Source organism: Cebus imitator, unplaced genomic scaffold, assembly GCF_001604975.1.
Source record: "Cebus imitator isolate Cc_AM_T3 unplaced genomic scaffold, Cebus_imitator-1.0 Scaffold76, whole genome shotgun sequence".
NCBI lineage: Eukaryota > Metazoa > Chordata > Mammalia > Primates > Cebidae > Cebus > Cebus imitator.
Window position 1 is genome coordinate 747,075 of NW_016107391.1, and position 15,218 is coordinate 762,292.

Below are 15,218 nucleotides of genomic sequence, written 5' to 3' on the forward strand. Positions count from 1 at the left end.
TTGAACCCAGGAGGCGGAGGTTGCGGTGAGCCAAGATCACACCATTGCACTCCAGCCTCGGCAACAAGAGCAAAACTCCATCTCAAAAAAAAAAAAAAAAATTCCTTAGCACCTATAGTACATTCACTACTTTTGAAAATGAAAAATAAGAAGAAACTTGGTGGCTTGGTGGTAACATTAGACAATTTAAATAATTAGCCTGATGGCATCAAAATTCAAATATGTTTTTGATTACTTAAAGTTTTATAGGTGATTTAAGTTATCTTATACTTTTAGAGCCTTTCTTCATTATTTTCTGGTTTTGCAAAGGTGTTATATTTCAGTTACCTTTATTATTATACGTAAAAGGAATGACTGGCAACAAATTGGTTTAAAGATTTTGACGTATTACTTACGAAGTCTACGTGTACTTGTTCACAATGAGCTGTAGGATCTTATCTGTGTTTTATTTTCTCTTAAAACTGACCTTGAATTAATGAACAAAATCATGAAAAGTCTTCTGAGTCCCCCTGGCATCACAGCCACCATTCTGATTTTCTGAAGAGAAGCATATCCTAACTACTAAATGACCTGTAGGGAAAGATTTAGAGAAAAAGCCAAAGGTTGCTATCAACTTCATATTCTCTTGACTTTAGTCAATGAGATTAGGCTCCAAAACACTTTTAGAGATCTTTTTCATATTCGTGCTCCATTGTTACTTTGGGATAGTGTGAAATTTGGAGGCTTTAACTAAACATTTCAGATGAAAGTGCTTCACATTTGCTAGAGTAAAACTTTCCAGAATCTATTCCTGAGCTTTGTTTTAGCACGTAATGGAAATGAGAGCAGTTATGTGAAAAGTTATCGCATTCAAGCATCAAGGAACCAAAAAACAATAACATTCTTCATATTTATGATGAATTCTTTCATCAGATTTATGAATAAGACAATTTATATAAGTAAAATATAGTTTGGTAATAGATATATTTTAGTTTTTTATTCTTTGTTAAATTTGAAATTCTTAACTTTTTCTAAAATGTTATGATGGAGTGCTTGTGAAGGTTAAAAGTTACTGAAACAGTGTAATTTGTCAGCTAGATAAGGGCAGGGGTGATGTATATTATTCTGTATATTACTTTCCGTGGATAGATTAAATGTAGCTTCTAGCATACTGTATTTGAAAGTCTTATGATACTTTGAAGCAGAAAATATTTTTAAATTACAATGTAATAAAATTATTGATGTTTTGTTACTAATATCATGTATATTCACTAAATCTCCATTTATAAATTGTCCATGAAAAATATCCCAAAGTCGAAACAGTAGAATTTAGAGTGACCCAGGAGGTGGCTAAACCAAAAAGAACCTCAGAATCTTTCTTGTACTTACATAATCAGTCACAGGATGTCGCTCTACACTCAAAAGGTGAAACAGGAAACTATTTTCTCCGCACCCACATTCTAACCATTCACAGAATAGGATAGACTCCATATTTACCGTAATGCTGGAAAAAAATTATTGAATATGTACTTACAGAAAAGGGTGACTGCTCATAGAATACCTCAGGCGAGCGATCCTTTAAAACTGATTTTCCCAACTCAGAGGCCCTCATTTTCTGCAATGGTGATTATCTGGCCAAGAGGCCCGGGATCCCAGCCTCTGCTGTTCTCGCTTTTGCTCCTCGCAGCCTGGGAGGTGGGGAGCGGTCAGCTCCACTACACCGTACCGGAGGAGGCCAAACACGGCACCTTCGTGGGCCGCATCGCTCAGGACCTGGGGCTGGAGCTGGTGGAGCTGGTGCCGCGCCTGTTCCGGGTGGCGTCCAAAATGCACAGGGACCTTCTGGAGGTAAATCTGCAGAATGGCATTTTGTTTGTGAATTCTCGGATCGACCGGGAGGAGCTGTGCGGGCGGAGCGCGGAGTGCAGCATCCACCTGGAGGTGATCGTGGACAGGCCGCTGCAGGTTTTCCATGTGGACGTGGAGGTGAAAGACATTAACGACAGTCCGCCGGTGTTTAGGGAAAGGGAACAAAAGGTACCTGTTTCTGAATCTGCGCCTCTGGACTCTCATTTTCCTCTAGAGGGCGCTTCTGATGCGGATATCGGCGTAAACTCTCTTTTGACCTATATGTTAAGTCTAAATGAGCATTTTGAGCTTAAAATAAAAACAAAAAAAGATAAAAGTATATTGCCTGAATTAGTTCTTCGCAAGTTATTGGACAGAGAGCAAACGCGAAAGCTCGATTTATTGCTGATGGTAATCGATGGCGGTAAACCACAGCTAACAGGGTCTGTTCAGATTCAAATAACTGTCCTGGATGTGAATGACAATGGTCCGGCGTTTGATAAGCCCAGCTACAAAGTAGTTTTGCCTGAAAATGTCCAAAACGACACGAGAGTGATCCAACTAAACGCTTCCGATCCAGACGAAGGACTGAATGCAGAAATTGCCTATGGGATCAAAATTATTTTGCCAGTGAGTGAGAAATGTGTGTTTTCAATAAATCCAGACACAGGTGAAATTAAAATTTATGGTGAACTGGATTTTGAAGAGAATAATGCCTATGAAATTCAGGTTAACGCCATTGATAAAGGGATTCCTTCCATGGCAGGTCACAGCATGGTCCTGGTGGAAGTTCTGGACGTGAATGACAATGCCCCTGAAGTAGTGGTTACTTCATTGTCGCTCCCTGTGCAAGAGGATGCTCAGGTGGGTACCGTCATTGCCCTGATCAGCGTGTCGGATCGTGACTCTGGAGCCAATGGACAGGTCGTCTGCTCACTGACGCCCCATGTCCCCTTCAAGTTGGTGTCCACCTACAAGAATTATTACTCGTTGGTGCTGGACAGCGTCCTGGACCGCGAATCCGTGTCGGCCTATGAGCTAGTGGTGACCGCGCGGGACGGGGGCTCCCCGTCGCTGTGGGCCACAGCCAGTGTGTCCGTGGAGGTGGCCGACGTGAATGACAACGCGCCGGCGTTCGCTCAGCCCGAGTACACGGTGTTCGTGAAAGAGAACAACCCGCCGGGCTGCCACATCTTCACTGTGTCGGCGCAGGACGTGGACTCGCAGGAGAACGCGCTGGTGTCCTACTCGCTGGTGGAGCGGCGGGTGGGGGAGCGCGCGCTGTCGAGCTACGTGTCGGTGCACGCGGAGAGCGGCAAGGTGTACGTGCTGCAGCCGCTGGACCACGAGGAGCTGGAGCTGCTGCAGTTCCAGGTGAGCGCGCGCGACGCGGGCGTGCCGCCTCTGGGCAGCAACGTGACGCTGCAGGTGTTCGTGCTGGACGAGAACGATAACGCGCCAGCGCTGCTGGCAACTCGGGCTGGCATCTCGGGAGGTGCGGTGAGCGAGCTGGTACCGTGGTCTGTGGGTGCAGGCCACGTGGTGGCGAAGGTGCGCGCGGTGGACGCTGACTCTGGCTATAACGCTTGGCTGTCCTACGAATTGCAACCTGCGGCGGTTGGCGCGCGCATCCCGTTCCGCGTGGGGCTGTACACGGGCGAGATCAGCACGACACGCATCCTGGACGAGGCGGACGCTCCGCGCCACCGCCTGCTGGTGCTGGTGAAGGACCATGGCGAGCCCGCGCTGACGACCACGGCCACTGTGCTAGTGTCGCTGGTGGAGAACGGCCAGGCTCCAAAAGCGTCGTTGCGAGGTTCGGTGGGCACTGTGGGTCCCGAAATGGCGCTGGTGGATGTCAACGTGTACCTGATCATCGCCATCTGTGCGGTGTCCAGCCTGCTGGTGCTCACGCTGCTGCTGTACACGGCGCTGCGGTGCTCTGCGCCTCCTACTGTGAGCGGGTGCGCCTCGGGCAAGCCCACACTGGTTTGCTCCAGCGCCGTGGGGAGTTGGTCTTACTCGCAGCAGAGGAGGCAGAAGGTGTGCTCTGGAGAGGGCCCGCCCAAGACAGACCTCATGGCCTTCAGTCCAAGCCTTCAGCTGTCTCGAGAAGATTGTTTAAGTCCTCCCAGTGAAGTAAGTTGTATTATTTAGATATATTTGTTTCCCTGAAGAACTTCCGTTTAGGTTATTACTACATTCTCTTATTTTTCTTATGATTTTATCCTTTAAACTATCGCATGTCTCATCTTTTGTGGTCATTCTTACTCATTTTGAACTTTTATGTATTTGTGTAATATTAATGAAGGAAATATATAGATATAATAGAGGCCATGGAGAACCACACTTAAAATTTTTCTATTTCTATAATCTTTTCTATTATATGACTGGTTAACCTTGAAAAATAATAGTATATTAGATTTAAAACTGGCCAGATGTTTGATAACTTTAAAATTTATTTTAATTTGTTCATAAGTTCAATATTACAGATAAGTTGCAAGAATGGTAGAAAGAGTTACCAGATACCATTAATGGGTTCTTTAACTCTTTCTCATGTGCTTTGGCTTTTAAAATAGCCTTTTTGATCACCATTCTAATTGCAGTATAATCTAGATATTTTCACATTATATTCCAGGTATTATCACAATAACATAAATAATATATCTGACATACGATGAATGATTTTCTTCATTGCTCACACAACTCCTTCTTTATTTCAAGTGGGAATAGCTACTGTACTACTCTTATTTATATGAAATATAATAAAGTCATTTCTCAATTTAAAAATATTTGACCATCTGTACCATACAGTACAGTTGGTACCAACCATGGCTCAAACCCTGTTTTGGATGATCCCAAACGTATCATGGTATACCACTGTACTGTGCCTATTACTAAGTGAATCTTCTTATGTGCATTTTACGTATTTTAACTTTCTATTTCTACAAAAATATTCAGAGGCTTCTCTTTAACTGGGAAATAAAGTCTTACATACCCCAACCTGGTTGTGAAGGCATTAAAACTTCCAGGCTTATATCTGCTTTATTACATATCTTTATTTTAGGATCTGGAATATAGTACATGTTCAATCACTTTTTAAAAAAATATGCTGTGTTGCCCAGGCTGGACTTGAACTTCTGGGCTCAAGTGATCCTCCCGCTTCAGCCTTCCAAGTAGCTGGGACTACAGGCAGGCTCCACCTCTCTCAGCTTCAATCAATAATTTAAAATAAATACATGGTATTGAAATGTATCACGTGGGCAATCCTCTCTATCTTAGAAATGGGAGTAAGCCCTAGAAATCAGATAATGTTTTATTGAAGAGTGTCTTGAAAGATAGATAACATTTTACCAAGAAAGTATTAGACATGAAGAGATAAGCATGAACAACTGCACAGTTTATGGTGGTAAATGAAGGTGGTACTTGAGGGATTAGAGCAGGGGAGATTCTGAAGGCAGGAAAACTATTTCTTTTATAATAAATTAGGTAGCAAGTAATGGAGACTTAAATTGTGGTAGTAGAAATGAATTGAAAAAGACATATACAAGAGGCATTGGCAAAGTAGAAGCAGCCGGATAATGACAAACTCAATACGAATGATAAGAGATAAACAAAAGTGGAAGGTGACTCTCACTTTTTTAGTTTGTTCAACTGAGAAGATGAGATTGCCATTAACCAAGTTGCAGGACAGAGCTGGATAAACAGTTTGTGTGTATTTGAGCAGGTAGGGAATGGAGATGAACATTTAAGAAAATGTTACTTTGAGGTCCTAGGAAAATACCATTGTGATTGGAAATATGGGTCTAGATCTCAGAAGAGATTATTGACATACATTTTGGGAATACTCATTTAGGGAAAAAATAAATTCATGAAAGAATAAAATTGCCAAGGCAGACACTGAAAAATGAAAAGCAACGTGTTCAGGTACTTAGGCAGGTAAGTTTGTCACTTCCTATGGCTGCCATAACAAATGACCACAAACTTGGCACTATAAAACAACAACAACAAAATTATTCTCTTACAGTGTTGGAGACCAGAAGTCCAAGTCAAGGTGTGGTCAGGGTTGTACTCTCTTTGGAGGCCCCAGGGAAGAAACTGGTTTCTGTTTCTTCCAGCCAGTTTCTGATGGCTGCTGGTGTTCCTTGGCTTGTGGCGGCACCACTGCAATCTCAGCCTTCTCGGCCTTCATGATCACATTGCCCCCTCCTCTCCATGTCTCTCTCTAGGTGTTGGTTTTACAAAGGTACATGTGACTGTATTTAGGACCCATCTGGATAATTCAGGATAAACTCCTTTCAAGATCCTCAACTTAATCACATCATTCATCACATAAAGTAAAATCCGCAGGTTCCAGGGATTAAGATGTGGGCATAACTTTTTGGGAACCGACATTCAGCCTATTATGGTAGGCTTAAAATCATAGGAGGAAATACAACAGGAATCTGAAAACTCAAAGTGCATTATATAAAGTATATGTTAGAAGTTAAGGGTGAAGGGAAAAGATAAACAGAATAGGTTTTCCCACCCGAAGTAGAATGTTAAAATTTTTGTGTGTGTGTGTACATATTTTAGTTAAAGATGTTTGAATATCTTCATAGTGTGAGGGAAAGAAACAAGTAAAAAATAAGATACTAAAAATAAGACAGGCAGCAGGAGAATTTAGATGAAAACTATGAAAGAGAGAATAGAAAATAATTTTTAAGAGCATATGGTTGACCTTAAAAGTAGGAACAGTTTTTCCTTAGATCTAGTAGAGAATTAAAACAAATACTATAAGGAAAAAATGATGACGTAAGAAGAGAGCTATTGAATTTCTGTTTGTTGACATCTCTCAATGTATGAATCATCTGAAAGTGAACTGATGGTATGAGGTTGAGAACTTGAGAAGAGAGGGAATAGAATATGGAAGAATCTCTTTAAGCAAGAGGGAGGAATTAATTATGAATTCACTTGAAAGCCTAATTGAGGTAAAGGTGAGAGTAAACTTTAAGACAATATAATCATCATGGCTAAGTGACTAATTTATATTGAGCAGCTTAATAGGAAGAATAGAGAAAATGGATTGTTAGGGTAACTGTGTTGGAGACTAAAAAGAATGTTAGAGGAGTAATATAAATAGGTGAATGATTCTAGGGTGTCTGGAAGGGCATATTTTAAATGGTTGACTATGTAGTCTAATTATGTGAAGAGGTAAATAAAGAAACGTAGCCCTGATAGAAAGAATTAGAAAGAGTCAAGGAACAATATCCATTATAAGAGGAATACTATGTTAGTAAAAGTAATGGAGCAGGAGAGGATGATGAGGGCAAGTAAATACCAAATACTCTGCCTAAATTTTCAGAGGAAAGCAGAGTTATGGAAATAAACCCAACAGTCATTTCCTATAGATCTGTGTACAGAACAGGCAAGATAATTATTGGAGCTATGATATATTTTTCATTACACGATTTGGCCTGGTACTTTGTGGCTTGGTAGAGATAGTTATAACAGTATATAAAAGTAAGATCCTCTTCCTCTCTTCTTTGCTAAAGATATATTAACATCTTGGCCGGGCGTGGTGGCTCACGCCTATAATCCCAGCACTTTGGGAGGCCGAGATGGGTGGATTACGAGGTCAAGAGATCGAGACCATCCTGGTCAACATGGTGAAACCCCATCTCTACTAAAAATACAAAAATTAGCTGGGCATGGTGGCGCACGCCTGTAGTCCCAGCTACTCGGGAGGCTGAGGCAGAAGAATTGCTTGAACCCAGGAGACAGAGGTTGCAGTCAGCCAAGATCATGCCATTGCACTCCAGCCTGGGTAACAAGAGCGAAACTCCGTCTCAAAGAAAAAAAAAAAAGATATATTAACATCTTTGTCTAACTTGTTTCTTGAAAAATTAGAGGTAATTTAAATGATGGTAAGGCTTTACTCAGTGATGATGAAGTAAGATGGAGAGAGAAAATGGAAAGTTTAACCAACTGGTAGTAATTTAAATTCTATTAAATAAATAGGATACTAGTTCCAGGCATATTTTATAAAAACAGAATCCAAAGCTTTAAAGCATTGTTGTATCTAAATGGTCTAAATTATTGTGTTTATGCACATACATACACTCACATATGAAATCACACACATATTTACTGAACACTTTCTTTTGAATATTTTATCCACATCTCAAGTCATATTGAGGGAAATTTACAAATATAGTGTATTTATTTAAAAGCTGATATATCACTTACCAATGTTTTTTTTTACCTTCACCCATGTTATTCTTATGTGATTATTACGTTTCTTTTTGGAATCAATGGCTGTTGTGTGAGGAGGTCTTGAAAAATATCACAGGAGGAGGACAGTCCCACAAAAACCTACACGATTATGCAGAACTAGAGATCGATTGTTCCAAAACAAATGTGGAATATTCTCCATCTTTTAAAATTCTGCATGGAAGTCTTATACATGGAAAAATAAATTTGTGGCAAGATGAAATTCATCGACCAATTGTCAGCTAATATCCAATACTGAGCAGAATGGAGTGATTTACTGTTTCTGGGAAGGTAAGCGCTTAATCATCAATGACGTATTTGCAGTGAAAATGTCAGGAAATGCAATGGAAAAAATCCCACATCACTGGAAAATATGAAGATTGAGTCATTTTTACACTTACACATTCATGCGCATGGTGTCGCTCTTCACTGAGAACGTTTCCGCGAAGAGCCACCGTTTCTTCCTTCTTGCAGAAAATTTACCAGAAAGCGGAATACCTCTAGCAAATCCTCTCACACTGGGAAGCCACAAAAATTGGGCCTTGAGAGGCAGTTTAAGATAAGGTATTATATATTGCAGATATTTCTGAGGTTTTTTGTAGTGTAACATGCTGTTTTCCAGGCAAGGAGGCCCAAGACCGTGGCAACTACTGCTCTGGCTTCTGCTTCTCGCAGCCTGGGAGACCGGTAGTGGTCAGCTTCACTACTCCGTCCTCGAGGAGGCCAAACACGGCACCTTCGTGGGCCGCATCGCTCAGGACCTGGGGCTGGAGCTGGCGGAGCTGGTGCCGCGCCTGTTCCGGGTGGCGTCCAAAACACACAGGGACCTTCTGGAGGTAAATCTGCAGGATGGCATTTTGTTTGTGAATTCTCGGATCGACCGCGAGGAGCTGTGCGGGCAGAACGCGGAGTGTAGCATCCACCTGGAGGTGATCGTGGACAGGCCGCTGCAGGTTTTCCATGTGGACGTGGAGGTGAGGGACATTAACGATAACCCGCCCATGTTCCCTGAAAGCAAGAAACGAATAATCATTGCAGAATCTAGACCTTCGGAAACCCGATTTCCGCTAGATGGCGCATCCGATGCAGATATTGGTGTAAACTCGGCATTGACCTACCGACTGGATCCCAACGATTATTTCGCTTTGGAAGCACAAAATAGTCGTGAGCAAATGTCTTCATTATCACTTGTACTGAGGAAAACATTGGACAGAGAGGAAATTCAGGAGCATAGTTTATTACTGACAGCCAATGATGGAGGTAAACCCGAGCTTACTGGCACAGTTCAGCTGCTCATCACAATTCTGGACGTGAATGACAATGCCCCGGAATTTTACCAATCCGTTTATAAAGTGACAGTGTTGGAGAACGCATTCAATGGAACATTAGTGATCAAGCTAAATGCCACAGATCCTGATGAAGGTACAAATGGAGATATAGTCTACTCGTTTAGAAGGCCTGTATCGCCTGCAGTGCTGTATGCATTTACCATAAATCCCAACAATGGAGAAATTAGGACAGAAGTCAAACTAGATTTCGAAGAAAAGAAATTGTATGAAATATCCGTGGAGGCAGTTGACAAAGGAAATATTCCGATGGCGGGTCATTGTACCCTTTTGGTGGAAGTACTAGATGTAAATGATAACGCCCCAGAGGTTACTATCACTTCTTTGTCACTCCCCATCAGAGAAGACACTTCACGTAGCGCCATCATTGCCCTGATCAGTGTGTCCGATCGTGACTCTGGCTCAAACGGACAGGTCACCTGCACCCTGACGCCGCGCGTCCCTTTCAAGCTGGTGTCCACCTACAAGAATTACTACTCTTTGGTGCTGGACAGCCCCCTGGACCGCGAGACCGTGTCTGCCTATGAGCTGGTGGTGACTGCGCGGGACGGGGGCTCCCCTTCGCTGTGGGCCACGGCCAGCGTGTCCGTGGAGGTGGCCGACGTGAACGACAACGCGCCGACGTTCGCGCAGCCAGAGTACACGGTGTTCTTGAAGGAGAACAACCCGCCGGGCTGCCACATCTTCACTGTGTCTGCGCGGGATGCAGACGCGCAGGAGAACGCGCTGGTGTCCTACTCTTTGGTGGACAGGAGGGTAGGCGATCGCGCGCTGTCGAGCTACGTGTCGGTGCACGCGGAGAGCGGCAAGGTGTACGCGCTGCAGCCCCTGGACCACGAGGAGCTGGAGCTGCTGCAATTCCAGGTGAGCGCGCACGACGCTGGCGTGCCGCCTATGGGCAGCAACGTGACACTGCAGGTGTTCGTGCTGGACGAAAACGATAACGCGCCGGCGCTGCTGACTCCCCGACCTGGCGGCGCTGGAGGCACAGTGAGCGAGCAGGTGCCGCGGTCGGTGGGTGCCGGCCATGTGGTGGCTAAGGTGCGAGCGGTGGACGCCGACTCCGGCTACAATGCTTGGCTTTCATATGAATTGCAGCCGGCTACGGTAGGCGCGCGCATCCCGTTCCGCGTGGGGCTGTACACGGGCGAGATCAGCACAACGCGTACTCTGGACGAAATAGACGCGCCACGCCACCGCCTTCTGGTGCTGGTGAAGGACCATGGTGAGCCCGCGCTGACAGCCACAGCCACGTTGCTGGTGTCGCTGCTGGAGAGCGGCCAAGCGCCAAAGCCGTTGTCGAGGGCGTTGGCAGGCGCTGTGGGTCCAGAAGCTGCGCTGGTGGATGTCAACGTGTACTTGATCATCGCCATCTGCGCGGTGTCCAGCCTATTGGTGCTCACGCTGCTGCTGTACACGGCGCTGAGGTGCTCGGCGCCGCCCACCGAGGGCGCTTGCGCGCCGGTCAAGTCCACTCTGGTGTGTTCCAGCGCTATAGGGAGTTGGTCGTACTCGCAGCAGAGGCGACAGAGGGTGTGCTCTGAGGAGGGCCCTCCCAAGACAGACCTTATGGCCTTCAGTCCCAGCCTTCCTCCTTGTCTGGGTCCTGCAGAGGGAACAGATCAGAGGGAGGAGGACTCAGAATGTTTGAAAGAGGTAAGCTTGTATTTCTAAAAATTGTCTTAGCAACGCTTTAGCCTTCCTTGCAGTTGTTTAAGTCATCTTCCCTGCCAATTTCAAATTATTCTTTAGTTTAATTTTAATTTTGCTAGTCGTTATCGAATTTAACAACTCTGCTAGGGACATGTGTTGAATTATTCTTAACTCAGAAACCATAATGAAGTGTGCAAAACAAGAATATTTTGTTTTTGTTGTATTCTTAGTAGTTCTAAGTATTTATTGTGCAATTGAGCATTTACAAAAAATTTCTCACGTTGTGAGAACTTAAACATTTAGAAAACGTTTGTTTTAATGAGGGTATTTATAATCTTAAATTTAAAATTTTAATGTATACATATATGCACACATATATTATTTTAAAGAGATCCATAACTTTTCATATAAATGTCTTTTTTACAGTGCACCTTCCTTCCTTCCTTCCTTCCTTTCTTTCTTTACCTTTTTTGATTGGTCTCTACTTTTTTGTCCTCTAGGCACATCAGTGTTCCCCTCTCATGTATCCCATGCAAAATATCTTGTGATACTTTTTTCAATTTTTTATTTGCACTCAGATCATTGCTGATTCATATATATATACCTATACACATGCATATGTATATGTACCTGGTAGGTTTTTTTTTATTGTTTCTTTTCCAAAGTTTGCAGAGATTTCCAAAATGTTTGGTGACGGAGAGTACTTTTTGGCAGTCCCTGCAAATCTAATGCTTTTAATAGCTGTGTACTATTCCACAGTGTAAGTGTGCAATTATATATTATTTACCTAATGATGGGTAATCACAATGTGTCAAGTGTTCTGTTATCTTTATGAACCATGCTGTACTATCATTTCACATATTTCCTAAAATATTGGTGTAATTTCTATGGAATTGATAATCAGATGTAGAATTGAAGTATCAAAACTATTAATAATTTTAATTATAAACTATGTAGCTGGATTGCCTTCCAAGTATTTTGGAACCAACCAGTTATGAGCACTCTTTCTATCTTAAGAAGCAGTAGTGGTTTTACTGTCTGCCAATGTTATCTCTATGAAATGACATCTCATTGTTACTTTAATTTTAAATTCCTATATAGCATTAGTGAATTTGAGCATATCATCACATGTATTTTGGTGATTTGTATTTGATCTTCTTTGATTTATCCATTAAATTATTTGCCTATTTTTCTATTGAAAAAAAATTTATTTTAGTTTCAATTTGAAAAAGTTCTCTGTACCATATAGATATTAATTGTTTATTTTTTGACATTTTAAATTAAATTTTTTGTTTTGAGATAATTCTAGATTCACATGTGGTTGAAGAAATAGTAAAGAGAGATGCTACGTATTCTTCACTAAGTTTTCCCCAGTAGTAACATGTTACAAAAACATAACACCATATCACAACCCGGATATTGACATTGAGACAGTAAAGATGTAACATAGTTCCATAACAACCAGATTCCTGCTAATCACCTTTTTATAGCCACACCTGCTTTTCTCAGTACTGACAACCAGTAATTTCTCCATTTCTCTAATTTTGTTACTTTTACTTCAGAAATAAATATATAAATAAGAGTATCTCTATAGATGAATTTTTAAAATTATTTATTTGTTTAATTATACTTCACGTTCTGGGATACATGTGGAGAATGTGCAGGTTTGTTACATAGGTGTACATGTGCTGTGTTGTGTTTATCTATTATCTGCATCACAAATATGTTTTCCTCCTGTGTTATGTCTATTCATTTGTTTGTACTATATTTTGTCATATATAAATGGTTTACAAATGTATGAATTAAAATATATCTTTTTCCTTTTATGGATTTTAAGGTCTGTATATTTAGTTAGAAAGGTCTTCCCAAATCCTACATTGAACATTAATTAATTAAATGCATTTAATAAATACTTATTGAGTGTTCTCTATGTGCCAGGCATGTCCTATACATTAGACATTTAGCAATGAAGTTTATTATTATGTGGATTTATGATTTTTATCAAATTCAGGAAAAAAATAAGCCATATTTCTTTTAATAATTTTTTCATCCCTTCCATCCTTCTGGGACACCAGATACACACGTTAGAGTGTTTGATACTGTCCCACAGGTCAATGAAGCGTTCTTCATTTTTGTTCATTTTTTCTTTCTCTGTGCCTCATTTTGAATATCTTTTATTGACACATTTTTCAAGTTCACTAATCTTTGCTTTTGCAGTATCATATTTTTAATCCTAAACAGTTTATTTTTCATTTCAGAGATCATATTTATTTCTGATCTGTATAAATTTTTTTTGTCTCTTTTAAAATTTACTTTACATATTTCCAGAGAATATTCATCTTTTTATCTATATGCTTGAGCATATTAGTATATGTCTAATAGATGTTTTGACTTTCTTGTCTGATAATTTTAACATTTTTGTTCTTAGTTTGCTTCTTTTTATTGATCTATCTTCTTGAATGGACATATCTTTTTGCTGTTTTGCATGACTAGTAATCTTTGATAAAATGCTGGACATTGTGAATTTTACATTGTCAAATGCTGGATTGTGTGTGTGTGTGTGTGTGTGCATATGTGTGTGTGTTTCTTTAAAGCAGTGGTTTTCAGTAAGAAACAGTTTTGTCCCCTCTACCTGCACCCAGGGGATAATTTGGCAATGCCTGCATACATTTTTGGTTGTTAGAGCTAGGAAATTGCTACTGGCATCTAATGATGGAGCTCTGAGATGCTGCTAAACACCATCCAATTGCCACCAAACATCCTACAGTGCACAGGACAGCCCCCCAATAATAAGAAATTAGTCAGCTCAATATGTCAGTAGTGCTGCTGTTGAAAAACTGCTTTAAAGTGTCTTGGAGTTAGTTCTGACATGAAATTAAGTTGCTATGTATCAATTTATTCCTTTAAAGCTTTCATTTTAAGATTTGTTAGTGCCCATACAGAACAGCTTTTAGTTTAGGATGAATTTGACCATTTATTACAGCAATACTCTCCTGAGGACACGACCTAATGCCCTGTGCATTAAGAGGTCTCTCTTCTTGGACTGGTAGGAATGTGAAATATTCCCAGCCCTTTGAGAGCTCTAGGAATTATTCTACCCACTCTTTTTGATTTTAAAAGGATAGCTTGATCTGGGGAGTTTGAGGCTGCAGTGAGCTATGATCACATCACTGCACTCCAGCCTGGGTGACAGAGTGAGATCATGTCTCAAAACAGAAATTAAAAATGAAAACATTAGAATTGAGGTTGAATGTTATCCAATATTTTATCTGCATCTTTTGAGGGAGGTATAAAATTTTTCTTTGGCAATGTTAATGTGTTCAATTTATGAATTATGATTTTCTTATGGTAAACTAACCTCATTGCTTGGATAAATATAATTTGATTATAGTTTATAATCCTTTTTATATAGTACTTACTTTGTTAAATTTTCAAAAAGATTTTTGCATCTTTATTCCAGGTGATACTGATATGTCCTTGTTTTTCTTCCTAATTTCTTCTTTGTTAAGTATTCAAGTTATAAATAAGAATCTAGCATAACTTGAATACTTAAGAAGAATGATCTTTGAAAACTTACAATTTTCTATTTTCTGTAAAAGTTTGTATAATTTTTGAATTAATTCTTATTTGATTGGAGAACTCACTGTTGAAGTTATCTGCATCAGGATTTTGATTGGTGGTAATATTTCTGATTACTGACTTAATTTTAATAGTAAAAGGACCGTTGAGAGTTTAATTTACTCTTGAGTCAGTTATGTAAATAATATTTTTTCAGGTATTCTTAATCAAAATTCTCCGTTATATGCTCACACTTTCTGCAGAATCTGTAGGGATATTTTCTATTCTTGATATTATTTTTGTTTGTCTCTTTTTCTGGATAAATGGCACAAGAGGTTGTCATATTATCAGTTCTTTTAAAGAATCCACTTTTTAGCTTTGTTGAACCTGTTTTTGTATGTTTATTTAAAAGAATATTAATTGTGTAAACAAAATAATAATCTCTTATGGTGTTTAAAATGTGACAAAATAGCATATGACTCAAGAGGAATTGAAATGAGTTAACATTTTTAAGATTTTTGCATTACACAAGAGGAGAAAAGTTAATTTCTGCTCTCAGTTTTATTTCTCTCATTGACTTTA

The 15,218-nt window shown here is 40.5% G+C and overlaps 2 protein-coding genes across 13 annotated transcripts in view; both read left to right on the plus strand.

The window, feature by feature from the left end:
* The window catches only part of LOC108307041 (protocadherin alpha-2), a 189,773-nt gene that overhangs the window by 79,411 nt on the left and 95,144 nt on the right, over positions 1-15,218 (plus strand).
* Positions 1-15,218, plus strand: part of LOC108307044 (protocadherin alpha-C2) — a 213,663-nt gene that overhangs the window by 73,074 nt on the left and 125,371 nt on the right. The window contains exons 1-2 of one of the 12 annotated variants that reach the window (XM_037739870.1): positions 1,380-3,764; positions 10,853-11,081. The exons of 8 other annotated variants lie outside the window; for them this stretch is intronic. In XM_037739870.1, coding sequence (XP_037595798.1) covers positions 1,504-3,764; positions 10,853-11,081 — 2,490 coding nt within the window. In that variant the 5' untranslated portion in view covers positions 1,380-1,503. Of the gene's footprint in view, positions 1-1,379; positions 3,967-7,935; positions 11,082-15,218 lie in introns of those variants that run through there. 3 more of the 12 variants (XM_017532195.2, XM_017532190.2, XM_017532188.2) reach the window with 3 other exon arrangements.